General features: G+C 37.0%; 1 protein-coding gene across 2 annotated transcripts in view; it reads right to left on the bottom strand.

Moving 5' to 3' along the window:
• KIF11 (kinesin family member 11) overlaps positions 1 to 22,465 on the bottom strand; it is a 75,329-nt gene that overhangs the window by 50,976 nt on the left and 1,888 nt on the right. For both annotated transcript variants that reach the window (XM_071215776.1, XM_058298779.2), the window contains 8 exons: positions 17,412 to 17,544; positions 17,073 to 17,170; positions 15,764 to 15,842; positions 14,552 to 14,737; positions 14,317 to 14,441; positions 11,826 to 11,916; positions 10,966 to 11,208; positions 9,555 to 9,650 (listed from right to left, as the gene is read on the bottom strand). In XM_071215776.1, the coding sequence (XP_071071877.1) occupies positions 9,555 to 9,650; positions 10,966 to 11,208; positions 11,826 to 11,916; positions 14,317 to 14,441; positions 14,552 to 14,737; positions 15,764 to 15,842; positions 17,073 to 17,170; positions 17,412 to 17,544 (1,051 nt within the window). The remainder of the gene's footprint in view (positions 1 to 9,554; positions 9,651 to 10,965; positions 11,209 to 11,825; positions 11,917 to 14,316; positions 14,442 to 14,551; positions 14,738 to 15,763; positions 15,843 to 17,072; positions 17,171 to 17,411; positions 17,545 to 22,465) is intronic.

The following is a 22,465-nucleotide window of genomic DNA, read 5'->3' as shown; positions in this document are numbered from 1 at the left end:
ATAGAAGGGGAAAATAAAATAATACAAACAAAATATAACAAACACAAATCCAACCAAAATATGGCTACCATAAATAACTCTCTAAATGTAATAACACTGAATGTCAACGGATTAAACTCACCTATCAAAAGATTCAGACTGGGACACTGGATAAGGAAATACGACCCATCTATATGCTGCCTACAAGAGACACATCTTAGACCCAGAGACTCATGGAGGTTGAAAGTGAATGGCTGGAAAACAATCATACAAGCAAACAACAACCAAAAAAAGGCAGGACTAGCTATATTAATATCAGACAAAATACACTTTAAATGCGAAACAATTGTGAGAGACAAAGAAGGATACTATATTTTAGTGAAAGGGACAATTTGTCAAGAAGATCGAACAATCATAAATATTTATGCTCCTAACAAGGGCTCCTCTAAATATGTGAGGCAAACGCTGGAAAAACTAAGTGAAAGAATAGATGCATCTACAATTATAGTGGGGGATTTTAATACACCACTATCAACTCTGGACAGAACATCTCAAAAGAGAATCACTAAAGAAACAAAACATTTGAACAGTATATTAGAAGAGCTGGATCTAATAGACATATATAGATCATTACACCCAAACACAGCAGGATATACATTTTTCTCAAGTGCACATGGAACATTCTCCAAGATTGACCATATGCTAGGCCACAAAGAAAGGCTTAATGAATTCAGAAAGATCGAAATCATACAAAACAATATCTCTGACCACAGTGGAGTCAAGCTGGAAATTTGCAAGGGACAGAGACCCAGACTTCACACGACAATTTGGAAATTAAACAGCACACTCTTAGAAAAACAGTGGGTCAAAGAGGAAATCTCAAAAGAAATCAATGACTACCTTGAAACAAATGATAATGATAACACAACATACCAAAATTTATGGGATGCAGCAAAAGCGGTACTGAGAGGGAAATTTATAGCCATAAATTCATATATCAAAAAAGAAGAAAGAGCAGAAATTGAAGAATTAACTGCACATTTGAAGGAATTAGAAAAACAACAACAAAGTAACCCAACAGGAAGAAGAAGGAAGGAAATAACAAAGATAAGAGCAGAACTAAATGAAATAGAAAATAAGAAAGCACTTGAAAAAATAAACAAGACCAAGAGCTGGTTTTTTGAGAAGATCAACAAAATTGACAAACCTTTAGCGAGACTAACAAAGAAAAAAAGAGAAAAGATGCAAATACACAAAATAAGAAATGAGAAAGGTGATATCACCACTGACCCCACAGAAATAAAGACTATCATAAGAGGATACTTTGAAAAACTATATTCCAACAAAAATGACAATTTAGAGGAAATGGACAAATTCCTAGAAATACATAAGCAGCCCATACTGACGAAAGAAGAAATTGATGATCTTAACAAACCAATCACAAGCAAAGGGATAGAATCAGTCATTAAAAATCTCCCAACTAAGAAGAGCCCAGGGCCAGACGGCTTCACAGGTGAATTCTACAAAACATTCCGGAAAGAACTAACACCAATCCTGTTGAAACTATTCCAAAAAATCGAAACAGAAGGAACACTGCCTAATTCCTTCTATGATGCCAACATTACCCTAGTACCAAAGCCAAACAAAGACACCACAAGAAAGGAAAATTACAGACCAATTTCTCTAATGAACCTAGACGCAAAAATACTTAACAAAATACTTGCTAATCGTATTCAACAACACATTAAACGAATTATACACCATGACCAAGTGGGATTTATCCCAGGTATGCAAGGATGGTTCAACATAAGAAAATCAATCAATGTAATACACCATATAAACAGATTGAGAGAAAAAAACCACATGATTATATCTATAGATGCAGAAAAGGCATTTGACAAAATACAGCACCCCTCCCTGATAAAAACACTCCAAAAGATCGGAATACAAGGAAACTTTTTGAACATGATAAAGAGTATATATGAAAAACCTAAAGCCAACATTGTTTACAATGGCGAAGTCCTGAAATCCTTCCCTCTAAAATCAGGAACAAGACAAGGATGCCCATTGTCTCCGCTCCTATTTAACATTGTTTTGGAAGTACTGGCTCGAGCACTGAGACAAGAACCAGATATAAAAGGCATTCAAATTGGAAGGGAAGAAGTCAAAATTTCATTATTTGCAGATGACATGATCCTATATATAGAAAACCCTGAGAGATCTTCAACAAAGCTCCTAGAACTCATAAATGAGTTTAGCAAAGTCGCAGGTTATAAGATCAATGCGCAAAAATCAGTAGCATTTCTATACACCAATAATGAGCAAGATCAGGAGGAAATCAAGAAACAAATACCATTCACAATAGTAAATAAAAAAATCAAATACTTAGGAATAAATTTAACTAAAGAGGTAAAAAACTTATACATCGAGAACTATACAAGATTGTTCAAGGAAATCAAAGAAGACCTAAATAAATGGAAGAATATTCCCTGTTCATGGATAGGAAGACTGAATATTATTAAGATGTCTATCCTACCAAAACTGATCTACACATTCAATGCAATCCCAGTAAAAATCAACACAGCCTTCTTTAAGGAACTAGAAAAACTAACTATGAAATTTATTTGGAATAAAAAGAGGCCCCGAATAGCCAAAGACATATTGAAAAAGAAAAACGAAATAGGAGGAATCACACTTCCTGACTTCAAAACATACTACAAAGCTACAGTAGTGAAAACAGCATGGTACTGGCATAAGGAGAGACACACAGACCAATGGAATCGAATTGAAAGTTCAGATATAGAACCTCATGTATATAGCCATATAATATTCGATAAAGCCACCAAACCCTCTCAACTGGGAGAGAATGGCCTATTCAACAAATGGTGCCTGGAGAACTGGATAGCCATATGTAGAAGAATGAAAGCGGATTACCATCTCACACCTTATACAAAGATCAACTCTAGATGGATCAAAGACCTAAATATAAGAGCCAAGACCATAAAGACCTTAGAAAGCAGTGTAGGGAAACATCTACAGGACCTTGTAATAGGAAATGGCTTCATGAATATCACACCAAAAGCACGAGCAGCAAAAGAACAAATAGATAAATGGGACTACCTCAAAATTAAAGCCTTCTGCACCTCAAAGGAGTTTGTCAAGAAAGTAAAAAGGGAACCCACACAATGGGAGAAAATATTTGGCAACCATATATCTGATAAGAGACTTATAACTTGCATATATAAAGAACTCATATATCTCGAAAACAAAAAGATAAACAACCCATTTAAAAAATGGGAAAAAGATTTAAACAGACACTTCTCCAAAGAAGAAATACAAATGGCTAAAAAGCACATGAAAAAATGCTCCAAATCCCTAGCTATCAGGGAAATGCAAATCAAAACTACAATGAGATACCATCTTACTCCCATAAGATTGGCAGCCATGAAAAAAACAGTAGAATACAAATGCTGGAGAGGATGTGAAGAAAGGGGAACACTCATCCATTGCTGGTGGGAATGCAGAAGGATCCAACCATTCTGGAGGACAGTTTGGCAGTTTCTCAAAAAATTATCCATAGATTTGCCATATGACCCAGCAATACCACTGCTGGGTATATACCCATCAGATCTGAAAACAAGGACACAAACCGATATATGTACACCAATGTTCATAGCAGCATTGTTCACCATCGCCAAAAGTTGGAATCAATCCAAAAGTCCATCAGCAGATGAGTGGATCAATAAAATGTGGTGTATACACACAATGGAATACTACTCAGCTGTAAGAACCAATACACTACAATCGCACGTGATAACATGGATGAACCTTGAGAATCTTATGTTAAGTGAAGCAACCCAGGCATTGAAGGACAAATACTATATGACCTCAATGATATGAAATAAGTTAACTGCCTCAGAGAGCTAGAGTCTGGAAAAGTGGCTTACTAGAAATCGGGGGGTGGAGAAGGATGTGAGTTAATGTCTGTAGGGGTGGAATCTGTGATGAGCTGGGGGTAAGTATGAGCACAAAGAAGGGACAAAATGGGGGCAAGGGGTTACCTTCGGGTGGGGTTTTCTGGGTTTGAGGGGGGCTGGGGATGGGAAGAGGAGTAATATGGTCCAAGAAATAGGTGGGAGGGAGGGGCAACATACAAACATGGGAGAGTGCCAGAAGTTCGTTGAGAACTAAATGTTGAGTAAAACGTATCAAAGTATAAATAGGAGGGTCACCTGGTTAGGACGCTCAGGGGGTATGGTCTGATGCGGGACAGACTCCGGAGGGAATAGCTGAAGGCTCATTTTGCCAAGGTGGGTTCTACCATTGGGTGGGGTGGACCCATATCCTGGGGAAGACTAATGCCGTCGAATAGAGAGAACTGTATCTCTCGTGAGAAAGGACGGCTCCCAGGGCATTAGATTGGCAGGCGTTGTGGGCCCTAAGGGGAGGGGAAAATGGACGTGCAATGGATAGAACAAAGGTAAATAAGGGGGCAAAAGAGGAGTTATGTGAGAGTACACGAGGATGAATATAAAACAGCTAATATTACACCAAAAACATATAGGGGACGACAGACTAATAATGAAAACCATAAGACAAAACATAGGATAACTAAAAAATTTAGAAAACTGTACAACCTAAAGTATGGACCACATAGTAAGCACAAATGTTACCTTGTTTGAAAACTATAGTTTCGGAATCTGTACATCAGTTTCAGGAAATATGATATGAATAAGTTAAAAGATTACTGCTGTGGAAGGGAAAAGGTTTTATGGTGGATATCTGGGGAAATACTGTATATTGTATATATGAATTTTGGTGATCTAAGACTCTTCTGAAGCTGACATTATGTTGGGATTCACTTTACGGGAAGTTTTGGATCACAGAGTGGTTCAACAATGGCAGCGGAGGAATACTGATATGGGATGTTATTGACAGGATATATATGGTTGACAGGGAGTTATACAGGGCATATGCCCAGGGTATATGGTAATGTCTATATATACTCATAGTGGAAACAATTAAAAACAACAGCTGGGGGGGTACTGGGCTCCTGGCCGGGGGGTCACTGTTGTGGGCCCTGGGAGAGCAGCGGCAATCCTCCAGGTGCAACGGCAAGAACCAGGAAGGAAGGAGGGCCCAACAGTGGGCTCTTGATACTAATGGCTACACTTTTGAGCCTATGCACCTGCAATAAGAACAAGGCCTAGAGTAGCATTGTGCCTGGGGGTTTCCTCCTGACAGCCTTCATGTTACTCAAATGTGGCCACTCTCACAGCCAAACTCAGCGTGTAGATGTGATGCATTCCCCCCAGCGTGGGACACGACACCCAGGGATGAGCCTCCCTGGCACCGAGGGATCACTACCACATACCAGCTGAAGAAGCAACTAGAAAATGACCTTGAATTAAAGATTCAATGCGGAACAGCAGAATATACCTGTCTACATATAATAACATGACTTCGGGAAGCGGTTTGACCTAATGTAAGGGGGAAATGGAAAGGAGAAATGAGATTATAAGGCTGTGAGTCTCTAAAAAAGAGTCTGGAGGTTGTCAGAAGGAATACCCCTATGTACAACTGAACAGAGTCTAAGAGACAGATAAGGTAGATACAACCCCAGGTATTGGTTCTTTTGAGGTATAAAGAGACCCACGGGTTCTATGGTCATGGCAGAAGGGGTTCACTGCCATGACAGATGGCCCTTCTTTGGAGCTGGTGTTTCTGCGTGATGGAAATGGACTCAGAGGGGATCTCTTTTCACAAGACTTGCATGCTACTTTATTGTAATTGTAGTTGGTGCTGAGTTTAAGATATATGTAGGGGATTTGAATCTCTGGACTGATAATATGACACCCAGGCCCAGAGCCTCAACAGACTTCAGCTCCTACACTTTGACTTATTGGACTTACTCCACTCAGCTAACATGGAGTTGAAGAAGGTCAACCACCACAACATGGAGCCTAGAGTGTCTACAACTAGAAGCGGGAAGAGTGCATCCAGTACCCATGTGGAATCTAAGCCCTCACTTGACATAGGTGTGCAATGGACACAACCAATCCAATGTCCACAGAGGAAATGTGAAATGGGTATGGGAACGGTAGCCATGGGGGCTGCTGGGTGTGGGGAACGGGAGGAAGAGATGAGATGTGGAGGCGTTTTCGGGACGTGGAGTTGTCCTGGATAGTGCTTCACGGACAATTACGGGACACTGTAGATCCCCCCAGGGCCCACTGGATGGAACGTGAGAGAGTCTGGGCTATGATGTGGACCATTGACTATGGGGTGCAGTGATGCTCAGAGATGAACTTACCAGGTGCAATGGATGTATCACGATGATGGGAGAGAGTGTTGCTGTGGGGGGAGTGGGGGGCGGGGGCGGTGGGGTTGAATGGGACCTCATATATATTTTTTAATGTAATTAAAAAATAATAATAATAAATAAATATTAAAAAAAAAAAAGGTTTTGTCAAAATACAAAAAAGTCTAACCATATAAGATACTGTATTAATAGAATGAAGTAAAAAATCCATGCAACCACTTCAATAGACTCAGAAAAAGCATTTAACAAATTCAGCAAACTTTCATGATAAAAGTATAAGCATCAATGAAAAACCCACAGCTAACATCATACTTAATGGTCAAAGACTGAAAGCCTTCCACCTAACATTAGGAACAAAAGAAGGAAAGGATATCCATTCTGGCTATTTCTATTCAATAATACCCTGGAGGTTCTAGTTAGGGAAATTAGGCATGAAAAAAAAAAAAAAAGAAAGAAAGGCATCCCAATTGGAAAGGAATAAGTAAAATTATCCCCATTTGCAGATCACATGATATTATACACAGAAAACCCTAAGAAATCCACACACAAAAAAACTATCAGATAATAACTGAATTCAGCAAGGACATATGATACAAGGTCAATATACAAAAGCCAGTTGTGTGTCTGTGTTAGCAATTAACAGTCTGAAAATGAAATTAAGAAGAAAATTGTATTTGCAAGAGCATTTAAAAATAATAAAATAGGAATAAAATTAATCAAAAAAATCTAAGATTTGTACACTGAAAACTACAAAATGTACTTAAAAGAAATAGATGGGAAGACAATACTAAGATGGCAACACTCCACCAAATGAACTAGATTCAATCCGATCACTATCAAAATTCCAACTGCCTTTTTCTGCTGAAACAGACAAGCTGATCCTAAAATTCATACGGAATTGCAAGGGGCCCCAAATACTCAAAACAATCTTGAAACGAACAAAGCTGTAGGACTCACACTTCGAAACTTATTACAAGGTTACAGCAATCAAAAACAGTGTGGCACTAGAATAATGACAGACATATAGATTAATAGAATAAAATTAAGAATAAGAAATAAAATCATACATCTGTGATCAACTGACTTTTCACATGAGTGCAAAGACAATTCAATGAGGAAAGAACAGTTTTTTCACAAAATGGTGCTACAGTAATGAGATATTCACAGGCAAAATAATGAATATGTACCACCATCTCACACCATATAAAAGAATTAACTCAAAATCCATCAAAGACCCAAATATAACAACTAAAATAACAAACTCTTAGAAGGAAACAGGTGTAAATTCTTGTAGCCATGGATTAGCCAATCATTCCTTAGATTTAACATCGAAAGCTCAAGAAATAAAGAAAAAAATAGATAAACCAGACTTCAACAAAATTAAAATCTTTGTGCTATAAAGGACACTGTCAATAAAATGCAAAGACTATCCACAGAATGGAAGAAAATATTTATCAATCGTGTATCTGATAAAGGTCTAGTATCCAAGGTATAAAAAGAACTCTTATAATTCACCAATCAAAAAGTACATATTAATAGGAAATCAAGAGTGCCTACAACTGCAAGCAGAGGAATTGCATCCATCAGCCATGTGGAATCTAAGCCCCCTCTTGATCTAGAGGTGGAGTGGACATCACCATCCCAGGGTCCACAGAATGGAGGAATAAAATATGGATTAGAGTAGACTTACTGATATTCTACTATAAAACTATTGTGACTAGTAATAGAAGAAATTATAGCATTGAGGTGGAGAAAGAGGCCACAGTAGTTGCTGAGGGCAGGGAGAGGGAAGAAGAGATGTGATATGGAGGCATTTTGGGGACTTTGAGTTGTCCTAAATTATATTGCAGGGACAGATGCTGGACATTATATATCCTGCCATAACACACTGAATGTACTGGCGGAGAGTGTGAACTATAGGGTAAACTATTATCCATGTGGTGCAGCAGTGCTCCAAAATGTGTTCGCCAAGGGCAATGAGTGTGCCACAATGATGGGGGAGGTTGTTGGTATGGGGGGGGAAAGGGGGGATTATAAGGGAACCTCTTATGTTTTTTAATGTAACATTTTTTGTGATGTCTATATCTTCAAAAAAATATAATTTACAAAAATGATGGGGGTGGGGGGATAGGGACTGGGTTGTATGGGAACCTCTTATGTTTTTTAATGTAGCATTCTTTGTGATCTATTAACTTTAATTTTAAAAAGTGTAAAAAAAATAAAGTTAGAGAAATTTTTAAAAAACGGAAAAATACACATTAATAAAACCATTTAAAAAGGGCAAAAGACTTGAACAGACATTTCTCCAAATATATACAAATGGAAAAAACACATGTAACACATACAATGGCTCAACATCATTAGTCATTAGGGAAATGCAAAACTACAATGAAAAACGTTCACTTCACACTCACTAGTATGGCTATAATTTTTAAAAAGGGGGGAGCAGATTACAAATTTTAGTGAGGATCTAGAGAAACCAAACACATTGTTGGTAGGATTGTAAAACAGAGCAGCCCTGTGGAAAACAGTTTGGCAGTTCCTCAAAAAGATGAATAGAGTTACCACATAATTCAACAATTCCACTCTTAGGTATATATCCAAAAGAACTGAAAGCATATGTTCCTACAAAAATTTGTACACAAATGTTCATAGCAGCATTACTCATAATAACCAAAACGGGGGTGTGGTTGTAGCTCAGTGGTTGAGTGGCCTGCTTCCCAAGTATGAGGTCCTGGGTTCAATCCCTAATACCTCCTAAAAATAAATACATAGCCATTCATCAGCTGATGAGTGGATAAACAAAATGCCATATAGCCACACAATGTAATAATATTCAGTTATTAAAATGAAGTTCTGATACTTGCTACAATATGGACTCTGAAATCATTACGGTAAGTGAAAGAAGTCAGATATAAAATTAATATGCATCGATAAAATTGATTTGTTTAAAAATACTACCGAATTGCATGCTTATAAAGAGTTAATAATATGGTGTGCAAATTAAACCTCAAAGCTGAAAATAAATAAATGTTGTAAATATGAAAATTTTGTTGATGGTGTCAGTTCAATAGGGAGAGCTGGTAAATTCAACATATTAGGGATAGAAAAAACATTTTTACATAAGATAGTTTAAATCACTGGATGAAAAGCCTTACTGCATGCAATTTAACAAACTAACAATTATTTACTTCAGTTCTTTATTTTCAGTTGTCACACAAGATTACATTACTCCATAAAAATTCACAGATACCTTGATAAGAGCTTTTTTGGTAAGTTTCTGATTAACTTCAGGTTTATTCAATATGTTCTTTGCTCTATGAGCATATTCCAAGGTACTCAGAGTTTCCTGCCATGAAAAGAAAGGGCCAATTAATGAGGATTCTTTGAGAATAATGTAGTACTGTTATCCAAAATGTACTATATAATACCTTACAAGTAATAATTTATGTTAATATCTAGTCTAAAAATCTACCCATTAGGACTACTATAGCCAACCTTTACAAAGGAAATTTTTCAAGATTCTTATATTTTTTTCCTTCCTTCAATTTTTGGGATCTGTAACCTCATAATTCAACCCCCAATTTTTTTCCTGTAGTCTTAAAACTCAGGTGAGTCCCTCAACTGATGAACGGATAAACAAAATGTCTTATCAATACAATGGAATATTATTTGGCTCTAAAAAGGAGTGTTATGTGGGGGAGCAGGTGTAGTTCAGTTGGTTGAGTGCCTCAGTGCCTGCTTCCCATTCACCAAGTCCTGGCTTCAATCCCTGGTGCCTCCTTTAAAAAAAACAAAGGGAACCTGGAAACTATTACACTAATGAAAGGCAGCCACAAAAATCAAATAGTATATGAATTGATTTATATTAAAAGTCCAGAACAGGCAAATCCACAGAGACAGAAAATAGATTAGTGGTTGCAAGGGAGCGGGGGAGGGGTACATGGGAGTGACTGCTAATGGGAATGGGGTTTTTTCCTGGGGTAATGAAAATGTTCTGAAATTAGATAATAGTGATGGTCACACAACTGGGTGAATATACTAAAACCAGTGACTTGTACACTTTAAAGGGGTGAACTTTATATGTGATTTATATCATAATATATGTTTATAAAAGTGAAGGAGGGGAGAAGCAGTTGAGCACCGCTGCCCACAAGGGAGGTCCCAGTTCAGTTCCCAGTGCCTCCTAAAGAAAACAGACAACGGGCAAAATCAACAAGCAGTCAATAACAACAACAAAAAAAGGAGCTAGAGAGCCTATTAAAGCATTTCTTACTCCATTTAAAGCAGATAGCATTAATACGGTATGAGATTTTATCATCTTTTTCGCTTGGTTTTCCCATCTCTTTCCACACATGCAATCCACCTTAAGTGCTCTCCAGCAACCTCCACAGCATTAACATCCATCTTGACTCACTTTAAAACCCTCAATTAAATCTCCATATCCCATGTAACCACCCACTGCTAATGCCACAGCAATTTTCTTTGGAAAAAAAAAGTGAAAAAGCCATTAAGTTATGGGATTTTTAAGGTTAAAAATTTCCAGGAAGGAGAAAGACAATTATTTCAGTGGTGTCCTTTATACAAATGCAATGTCTAGCTAATGTGGTAGCTAAACAAGAATTACAGCCACTATACTTTCAGAAATTTTTTGAAGGGCTTACCTCAAGACTGAGAGATGCAGGAGAAATCGTTGCAATAATAGATGTTCTTGTACGTCCCCCAAGTGAATCCTGGAGGATTCTAGTTAGTTTAGATTCTCGGTAAGGAACATGAGGTGTTCTTTCTACAAGAGCCGTAATAACTCTTCCCAAAGTCAACAGAGATTGATTGATATTCCCAGCTTCCCGAGCTCTCTTGTCAACCGCTCCAGAACGGCCAATGTTTTCGCTTCCTGCAAGATCAACCTTTAATTGAAAAAATTAAAATAGTCAAGAGAATTATTCTCATATTACATATATTCTCATATTATTTAACAACTAGGAGAAATAAATTATCTACCATGAACAAATTTATTCTCCCACTACAAAGCTAATAACTCAGTGACTTCAAAAATATTGTCTAGGGAAGCAGATGTGGCTCAAGCGATCGAGTTCCTGCCTGTCACATGGGAGGTCCCAGGTTTGGTGCCTCTTGGAGAAGATGAGCAAGACAGTGAGCTGGCATGATGGGCTGGTGCAGCAGGCTGACACAACAAGGAGACAGAGAGAGGAAACACAGTGAAAGGCACAGCAGAGCAGGGAGCAGAGCTGGCTCAGGTGATTGAGGGCCTTTCTCCCACATGGAAGTTCCCAGGTTCGGTTCCTGGTGCCTCCTAGGGTGAAAATGAACAGACACAGAGAGGACACAAGGAGCAGACAGCAAGTGCAAATAACAAGGGGGGAGGGGAGAATAAATAAATAAAATAAATCTTTAGAAAACAAACAGAAAATCAAACAAACAAATATTATCTAAAAGTATAAAATGTCAAGCTGCTTTATGAGATGGTCAAGAATGAAACCATAGTATGAAAGTGGATGCTTACCAAGTTTAACTTTCCAATTTTAACAAGCTCCTCTCCATCAATAGTAGTTTCTTTCATATGTATTGTAACAGAGAAAACTGAGTGAGAACGACTAGAAAACAAGATTAAGTTGCCCAGTCATTATAATGCAAACATAATTTGCTTTTGATAAAATATTGAAAAGAGCAAAAGAAAATGTAAATCAACAAGGCAAAAGAGCAGGTAGAACAATATTTAGGTTTTTGCTTTCTCATACGTACTCTCTACAGGGGAGACCTCAATAAAAAGCTACCTGGCTACCTGAATCCCCCTAAAGCCCCTCAAGATATAAGAACAAGAATCATCAATTACCTCTGAAAACTCCATGTGGAGTGGGGTTAGGGTAATTGCCTGAATGTGTCAGAAGGAAAGGGTACTGCAAGTCTAATCACTCCTTATAAAGGCTTGCAATCAATTCTCCAATTTAAAGTAAACCTTTCAAAAAGTGCCATTACCATAAATTCAAAAAGCACTAAGCAAGCCATTAGATTAGTCCCTTTCCATTTCAACTGTTATGAAAATACATTGCTCTGCTTTGAAAATGCCATCAGAAATATGTAACTCCTTCTCATGAATAACAGAAATACTAAATAACAAAATTACTAAAACACTACAAGATAATCATTGCTAGACTATAAAGTGCTCAGAAGTCTACCTTTTGTTTTTTTCATTCTTTAATATTTTTAAATTTTGTACATTTAATAATTGAAAAATAAACAATTAAAAACTAAAAAGAAAACAGTTGAATAAAAACATACATTTCTTTTTGTGTGATCTACGACCTCAAAAAAAAGACAATCAAAAATGAAAAAAAAAATTTCTCAGATAAATTTACTAGATACATATAAATTTTTTTAAATCATACCATATGTTACACAATACATTTGGTTCATAGTAATGTAATCATATGTTATGTTAAATACTGAGATTTAGCTTATATCTGAGGGAAAGAGAAAGTATCTAGACAAAAGATACCTTTCCTTTCTGTATAAATAATATCTGGTGAATATCATTTTTTGTTAACAATGGTCATTGAAGGTTGTTGGGATAAACACTAATTTTAAACTTTCTTCTTTGTATTTTTCATGTTACTTGAAAAAATTTTATATTAAGTACAATTTTTTTCAAAAACAAAAAGACTATTTAAAATTATAGAGAAGGGGAAGAGCACAAGGGAAAACAGAAACATAAACTATAGATCTAAATTATAATATTTATCTCATATTTTTCTACCATCATTTACCCACTCTTAAACTGGATTGTGGAGCTAATGCAATTAAGCAAAGACATCAACTCTGATTTTAGAAAACTGAATTAACTTTTCCTATTTTTTATCATATATATTCATAAAAAGAGATCTTTCCTATAATTTACATGCAAGAAAAAGCGAATCCTAAGAAAGGAAAAAATAGTCCTAATTCTACAAACTTATGGAAAAACAGGAATTTCATATTTCAGGGAAAGATATTTAGAGACATAAAATTTTACTTAGACCTCAGTCCATTCTTCCAGATTCTATTTGAAATTAAGTTATAAATCATAGAGTGAAATTTCCATTTTACTGGACAGCCATTTAATTAAAATTTTGAAGTCACCCGTAATTCCATGATTTTAACTACTTTCACATTATTTTCCTTCTTTTTTAAACACATGCATGTTTTTATATAGTTACAATTATAATTGTTACAGCATTTTAAAGGAATTTTCAACTATAAGCGACCAAAGAAATAAGTCACCTAGACCTAACAATCATTTTGTAACTCAGTAAACGAACGTTCATACAAATTCACATCTTTGCCCAAATCATATATTTATTTAGCTGCAGAGCGGGACTAAAACACAAATATCTAACTCCTAATCCATTGCTCTTTCCATTACACTATGATGTTTCCTTCAAAGACTCCTTTTCTTTTCATAAGAAAGATATACCTCTTTCTTAGTAAACTGCATTTGTAGAATTTGGGATTCATCCTTTTGAGGTGTTATATGTTCCTTCCTCCCCACTAAGACCACTGCTAGTGACCATCTGTCTCCCTAAATTAAAAGGAAACCATTTGACCCTCTTGTCAGCCTTATTTAAACCAGTGCTTTTCAAACTATATTCTAAGTATTCCTAGAGACTCTACAAAAGTCTCACTTTAGGGGCCACCTTCATAAGGCTGAGGACCTAATCCTCTGAGCATCCCATCCTGAAATCATCCACAGTAGCCATATTGCAATCTGTCCTATACGCTAGGCTTCCATGTATGATTTCATTTGGGAAAAAGAAAAAAATTCTTCTGCTTAAAAAAAGTTTAATTCTTCTGCTCTAGTTCAACTTGTCTTTGATCTTTCAACATTCTTTTAATAGTGGTTCATTCCCTACAAATCTCTCGTTTACCAATCCTCCCTCTTTGTAGCATACAATTCAACTACTTCCAACTTTCTAATTCTTCTTAAAAAGATATGGTTGAGAGGAGACTGACTTTCTTACCTAGAGTATGCATTCATCAACGTTGCTGCAGTTGTCCTTTTTGCTGCCCCCTTCTCCAAAATTTGATAAACTTCATCTTTGTTGTGTACTGTAATTTCTTCTAAACCTTTAATTATCACTCCCCTCTGACCAAATAGCAAAACAGCATTCATTAGACTGTTAAAATAGTAAAATGACTTCACAAAATATTACACATTAAAATTTAGAGACATTTTATTTTCAAAGACTGAGTTACCTTATTACGGGGATCATCAAACATCTGTAGTCTCTCAGAAACATCGGTAGATGGATTAAGGAGATCAAAAAGTTCTTCATTATATATTTCCAACAGAGACACTTTGACTGAAAATTCAGTACCATTATCACTAAGTTTCTCAAAAATTTGATGAAGAGTTCGTGGAATTATACCAGCCAAAGGATCCTGAAATTATATTAGTGAGAACTAAAATAAAGGAAGAATTCCAATTACCATGGCAGTTAAAACATATGTATTCAGAGCTTCCTTTATAGTATATTTAAACATAAGTATACTAAGCAAAACTAAAGTAACCTAATGTTAAAGAAGCCAAATCATTTATAATACTCTATTCAACAATAATTATTCTTCCTATCTTCCACAATCTGGACATACGTCAGCCATGTTCATACCTGAGCATTACACAGAAACCAAATCAACCAAAAATTTATAAAGCCAAGTTCAATAATGCTTTCCATTTTTCCTCATGAGAACATAATACCATACTTTTAATCAGAGGAACAGCCCATCTGAGCGAGTGTTCCTAAATTCTGACATACAATAGGGACATCTCTCAAATATCCAAGTATCCTTAATAAAATTATGAATTGCTAAATTTTGAAACTGTTTTCAGCCTATTCCGTATCTTCTATGGTTAGAATTCCATAACTTTATTTTCCACATGTAAATTAATGCCTCATCATATAAATGCAAGAAAAAGTTTCTACCTAAATATTAATTTGGAAAATTAACTATCATTAGCTCATTTAAATAAATTTGATGGAGATCTTTGTGAAATGTAAGTTTTTTACTATATTAAATAGCCATCTTAATTTCTTGAAAAGTCAAAGTTGTCATTAATAAAGTACCATACTGTCCTCTGCTATACTAACTTTTTGAGAAATTATTCTCTTACTACAAAGCCCTTCCCTTCAAGCACTACTCACACTCCACTTTCCCACAAAATTCTGCTTCAACTATTCTGTCCCAAACAGACCCCTCTGTGCCATATATATAGGTCCTCTCTCTCCCGAGTCTGAATGTTTCTTAAACAGAAGCTATATCTTATTAATTTTACTATGTAATAACAAAATTCATGTTTGACATAGGTACTTTGGTCTTTTCTATTTCAAGTCAGAGACCCTCAACCAAATATATTCAGATAAATTTCAGCCACATTAGAGACAGAAGTCTGTCATAAACAATAAATACCTCCTCCCAAGTATACTCTTCATTAGGTGATCTTTCACCTTCCATTGTAAAGGTTTTTCCAGTGCCAGTTTGGCCATATCTGTCAAGATTAACGAAAGTGTTAAATCAAAAACAATAACAATATACAACTCAACACTGAAAAGACAAACAACCCAATAAAAGTATGAGCCAAATGCTTGAATAGACATTTCTCCAAAGAAGATATACAAGTAGCCAATAAGTACATGAAGAGCCATTAGGGAAATGCAAATGCAAATCAAGAGATACTACCATATACCCACTAGAATGGCTATTATTTAAAAAATGGAAAATAGTAAATGCTGGCTAGGATGCAGAGAAATAGGAATCCTCATACACAGGAATGTAAAATATGTAACTGCTGGAAAAACAGTTTGATGGTTATTCAAAAAGTTAAAAATAGAACTACCATATGATCCAGCAACCCAAACTCCATGTATAAAAACAAAAGAATTGAAAGCAGGGACATAAACAGATATTTGTATACTAATGTTCATAGCAGCATTATTCATAATAGCCAAAAGGTAGAAGCAACCCAAATGCCCATCAGCAGATGAATGCATTAGCAAATTGGGGTAGATACATACAACGGAATATTATTCAGTCTTAGAAAGGAATGAAATTCTGATATAAGCCACTACATGGATGAACCTTGAAGACAGTATGTTAAGTCAGACACAAAGGGAAAGAGATTGTATTAATCCATTTACATAAATTAACTAGAATATGCAAACACAGAAAGTAGATTACAGATTATTGAGTGGATAGGGCAGGGGATTTAATACATAATAGGTATAGGGTTTCTCTTTGGGGTAATGGGAAATTTCTGGTAATGGATAGTGGTAAGGGCATAACATTTTGAAAGTGATTAATCCTACTGAATTGTATGCTTGGAAGTAACTGCAATGGGAAAATGTATGTTGTATATTATTTCCACAATTAAAAAAAGAAAAAGAAAAAGCAACTAGGTAATAATGACAATAATATACAATACATAATCCTGAATTGGATCTAATAATAGAGGAAAGAAGGCCCAAATTGGGACATACAAAACAACTGGAATATAGACTGAAAGCTTTATATCAATGTTAAAGTTCTTCAACTTGATAACTGTATTTAAGGAGGTTACATAAGTGAATATTTTCATTCTTAGGAAATATACATGGCAATATTAAGTGTTCAAGGAGCATGATATATACAACCTACTTTCAAATGTTTATAAAATTGATAAAAAGAAACCAAATATATGCATCTAAACCTTTTCATTAATTTGAAACAGTGTTTCACTTACGCAAAGATTGTACAATTATAGCCCATAATAACTTCATCTAGAATGGGGCATACAACACTTCGGTAAACATCAATTTGTTTAGTGGATGCTCCAAAAACCTATGGAAAAAATAAAAATAATTCTTTAAAAATTTTCTTAAAAAATAAAAACTCAAAATTACTCATTTTAATAATTTTGTTGCTAGCATATTAATTCATTCAGCCCACTAGAACCATCTGATAACTCAAGGCATCAATTAAACTGCACCCTATTTTAGAACTTAGGGATAATGTGCATACTAAGAAAACTGAATTAATGGATAATCAAGAAGTAGCACTATTTTAAGAAGAAATTAAGTACCATATCAAAAGTATATGTTTTCCTTGAACTCTTGTCGGCCAATCCTCCAGTTCGTATACTAATTTCTTTTCGAACGTGATCACATTCTACTACAGAATGGGCGTTAGCTTTCCGCTCTGCCAAATTAAATGGTCTATGAAGAGAAATAGATAAAGTTATTTGAGAACTCTTAGTTATCAAGTTAGCAATAACATTTTCATTAACTACATTAGACAAACAAGAACAAGGTGATGTCCTGACTACTTTACACTGTTGGTATAGTGATTAAATAATACTGCTGAAGTGACAGCAAAATTGTAAGGATCTTAACTCCCAAAAATAAAATTAGTTGTTTCTTTTTTAATTTCAGAGATATAGAAAACATTACAATTCCGACAGTTTCTTAGAACAGATGCTAACAGAATTTAACTTATAAAGTATGCTAAATTTATTTTCCAGAATCCTATTTCCACTATTACAATATGTTCAAGTTGTATTATGATGTAACAAAAAGAACATGTCAAATTTGTGCTCAAAACACTAACCTGAAAACAAAATAAATACATTAAAAAAAAATTAAAATAGTAACCTGCAAGTGGGAATCTGACACAAAATTTTTAAAAAATGAATAATATGTTGAGTACTAACTATGTGCCAGGTACTCACTGTTCCAAGTGCTTTACATGTATTAACTTGCTTTGTCCTATTTTTGGTATTATTATTAGCTCCATTTTTCAAATGAGGAAAAAGGCACATAAAAGCTACATTGCCCAAAGTTACCTTGTAAATGACAAAGCTGAGTTTTAAACCCAAGCAGACTGGATCAAGAGTCCCCACTATTCTTCTGAGATGACTAAGGAGCAATTTACTTTAAAAGATTACTTCCTCAGGGAGTTCTTTCCCTCCCCCAAGCTTCTTCCCACCCCAATCTGCCCCAACCAAGAGCACATTAAATTTTTTGCTTTGTTTCTTTAGCACCTTTTACATATTCTACTAAACATCCCCTCACTTACAATCATTTGTTCTACGTCACTTTTCCCCACTAGAACTCAGATCAATAGAAACACTTTTCAATTTACTACTACCCCAGAGCCTATTACTATGCTTAGCATGCAGTAGGTGTTCAAATACTTACTAAACTACAATGCTTAATAAATGTTATCTTAAGATGAATGATGGGAAAGCTAAAAAGAACCATAATCCAGAGAACAGCATCCATAAGATATTTATATATTTACTACATGTCTGAACCAAGGGTGGAACTACTCCTGAACTGAGCTATTTCTTACACTGAATATACATATTTTTGGAAGGAAATGTTAAACAGGAAATTATCTTTCTTCTCATCTCTAGACAAGCTAAATTACTCTTTAAGATAGGTACCTCAGCTTCTCCTTCAGAACCAACTTATACTGAGGTAGGTCAATAATACTAAGTGGGATGAATTTTTCTCATGTGACTAAAACTTTTCCTATTACTCCTGGCATCCCTAAGCTCCGGAGGTGATTGAGTCACCAAATGAATATCACTCTAGTTGTCAAGACAGAGTAGCGGGAAGCGCATGTGACTCAAGCAATTGGGCTCTCATTTACCATATGGAAGGTCCTGGGTTTGGTTTCCGGTTCCTCCTGGTGAAAGCAAGCTGGCCCTCATGGAGAGCTGGTGCAACAAGATGATGCAACAAAAAAGAGACACAAAGGAGAGACTGAGAGACACAACAACCCAGGGAGCTAAGGTGGCTCAAGCGATTGAGCACCTCTCTCCCACATCAGAAGGTCCCGGGATTGGTTCCCAAAGCCTTCTAAAAAGGAGAAAAGACAAGCAGACACAGAAGAACATGCAGCGAATGGACATAGAGAGCAGACAGCAATCGCAAGACGTCTTTAAAAAAAAAAAGAGAAAGCGCGTAGGAAATTCACACAGATCAGCCTAAATTATCAAAACTCCCAGAGAGGAGCTTTGGGAACTGTCTGAATTCAAGTACTGCCAAGCTACAATTTTCCTACACATACTTCTTCTAATTAGAAGCTGCAAGGTTTCTGCTGATCATCCTAACAATTTGTTAGCTTCTCTATAGTTTATATATTTTAACATAAAAATTAAAACACACATTAGGAAGTGGATGTGGCTCAGTGATAGAGCTATTGCCTACTATATGGGAGGACCGGGGTTCGATTCCTGGGGTCTCCTGGTGAAAAAGAAGAGAAAGTGTGCCTGCACGGCAAGCCAGTGCCTACACAAGTACCCGCATGGTAAGCCAGTGCCCTGCGCAAGTGACAGCAAGATGATGACACAACAAAAGAGAAACAAGGGGAGAGTCAAGGTGAAGTGCAGCAGAAACCAGGAACTGAGGTGGCACATTTGACAGGAAACCTCTCTCCCTATCAGAGTTCTCCAGGATTGAATCCTGGTGAATCCTAGAGGAGAGAAAATGAGAAGAGAAGATAACACAGATAGCAAAGACAGCAGGGTGGGAGGAAGGAGGGGGGGAAATAAATAAAATAAATAAATCTTAAAAAAAAAAATCAAAATACACAAATGGTGAACAGAGATTGAGGATTATAAAAACAACAACATGGGAGTTATGGTCATGGCCGATGGGGTTAACTACCAGGGCAGATGGCCCCTCTTTGGAAATGGTGTTTATGTGTGATGAATCTGGACTCAGATGGGATCTCCCTTCATAAGACTTTCATGCTAATGTGCTGGAGGTGCAGTTAATGTTGGGGTTTAAGATATATTTAGGGGATTTGAATCTCTGGACTGACAATGTGATAGCCAGGTCCTGAGCCTCAACAGACTCCAGCACCTACAATCTGATCTATTGGACTTACCACACTCAGCTAAGATGGAGTTGAAGAAGGACAACCACCACACCATGGAGCCTAGAGTGATTACAACTGAAAATGGGAGGATTGCATCCAGCATCCATGTGGAATCTGAGCCTCCTCTTGAGGTGCAATGGACACAACCAATCCAATGTCCACATAGAAGAGGTGGCATTGGATTGGGAAAAGTGGACATGGGGGACGATGGGTATGGGGAAAGGCAGGAAGAGATGAGAGGTGGAGGCGTCTTTGGGACATGGAGCTGCCCTGGATGGTGCTTCAGAGGTAATCACCGAACATTGTAAATCCTCACAGGGCCCACTGGATGGAATGGAGGAGAGTATGGGCCATGATGTGAACCATTGTCTATGAGGTGCAGAGGTGCCCAAAGATGTACTTACCAAATCCAATGGATGTGTCACGATGATGGGAACGAGTGTTGTTGGGGGGGGGGGAGAGGGGGGGTGGGGGGGTGGGGTTGAATGGGACCTCACATATATATTTTTAATGTAATATTATTACAAAGTCAATTAAAAAAAAAAAAGTTCTAGCTGAAAAAAAAACAACAACAACAACAACAACAAAAGTCCTGTCTTGTGGAGAAGTGCTAAATTCATCCATTCAACAAATATTCATCAAGTCCCTATTATGTGATAGGAACTGTTCTAGACACTGAGGATACAGCAGTAAACAAAATCAAGTTTCTGTCTTCAGGGAGTTTTCATCCTAGTTTTGAGGGGAGAGCAGGATAAAATGATGAACAAGTAAATATATTAGGTGGTGATAAATTAGAAAAGAAAAAGCAGATTGGCGGTAGCAAGTGATGATAAGGAAAGATAGATGAATGAAATTTTAGGGTGATCAAGGAAGGCTTCTCTGATAAGGTGATAAGAAGCAGACTCTAAAACAAAAACGAGAGAGTCAGCCATATAGATATTTTGACAGAAAAGCTTTCCATGGAGAGAGAACGAAAGGTGCAAAGCCCTGAGAGAGAAGCATGGTAGATGGACAAAGGAAAGACAGAAAGAAACAATATGTGTTGGGGTGGAAGGATTGGCAGGGGATCAGAAAGATAGCCAGTTGCTAGATGATATAGAGGTCTGTAAACTTAAGCCTGTGGACCAGATCAGGTTCTTACCCTACTAGCAAAAAATAAGAAGTACAGGAAGCAGATCTGGTTCAACAGGTAGTGTCCGCCTACCACATGGGAGGTCCACGGTTCAAATCCAGCATCTCCTTGACCCATGTGGAGCTGGCCCACACACAGTGCTGATGCGTACAAGGAGCGGGGGGGGGGGGGGGGGGTGTCCCCCGCATAGGGAAGTCCCAAGTGCAAGGAGTGCGCCCCATAAGGAGAGCCGCCCAGTGTGAAAGAAAGTTTAGCCTGCCCAGTAGTGGTGCTGCACACATGGAGAGCTTACGCAGAACGATGACTCAACAAAAAGAGACACAGATTCCCGGTGCAGCTGACAAGAATAGCAGCAGACACAGAAGAACACACAGTGAATGGACACAGAGAACAGACAGATGGAGGGGGGGGAGGGAAGGGGAGAGAAATAAATAAAAAATAAATCTTTTTTTTTTTTTTTAAAAATAAAAGTCCCTTTAAAACAGTAAGAAGAAGAATCACTTTGTTGGGAAGCAGATGTGGGTCAAGCAATTGAGCTCCCACCTACCACATGGGAGGTCCCTGGTTTGATTCCTGATGCCTCGTGGAGAAGACAGTGAGCTGGCACAACAAGCAGATGTGGCAAGCTGACACAACAAGATAACACAACAAGAGACACAAAAAGAAAAAACATAATGAAAGACACAACAAAAGCAGGGAACAGAGATTTCCAGTGCCTCCTAAAGATGAGCAAGACAGCGAGCTAACTCGACCAGCAGGTGTGTCAAGCTGACAAAACATGATGATGCAACAAGAAGCACAAGAAGAAAAACATGAGAGATATAACAAAGTGGGGAACAGAGGTGGCTCAAGCAATTAAGTGCCTCCCCTCCCACATGAGAGGTCCCGGGTTAGGTTCCAGGTACCTCCAGGGAAGATAAACGACATGGTGAGTGCAGACAAGGAGGGGGTGGGAGAAATAAATAAATAAATCTGGGGGAAAAAAAAGTTAAAAAAAAAAAAAGGGCAGAAGAATATGTGACAGAGATGGTTTGTGCGAGCAAAGCCTACAGTTTACTATCTGGGTCCTTTACTAAAAAGTTTACCCACCCATGAGGGCCTTATCATTCATAAGTCCT

This window comes from Dasypus novemcinctus, chromosome 6 (assembly GCF_030445035.2).
Source record: "Dasypus novemcinctus isolate mDasNov1 chromosome 6, mDasNov1.1.hap2, whole genome shotgun sequence".
Taxonomy (NCBI): domain Eukaryota; kingdom Metazoa; phylum Chordata; class Mammalia; order Cingulata; family Dasypodidae; genus Dasypus; species Dasypus novemcinctus.
This window is presented reverse-complemented; position numbering and strand designations above follow the sequence as displayed.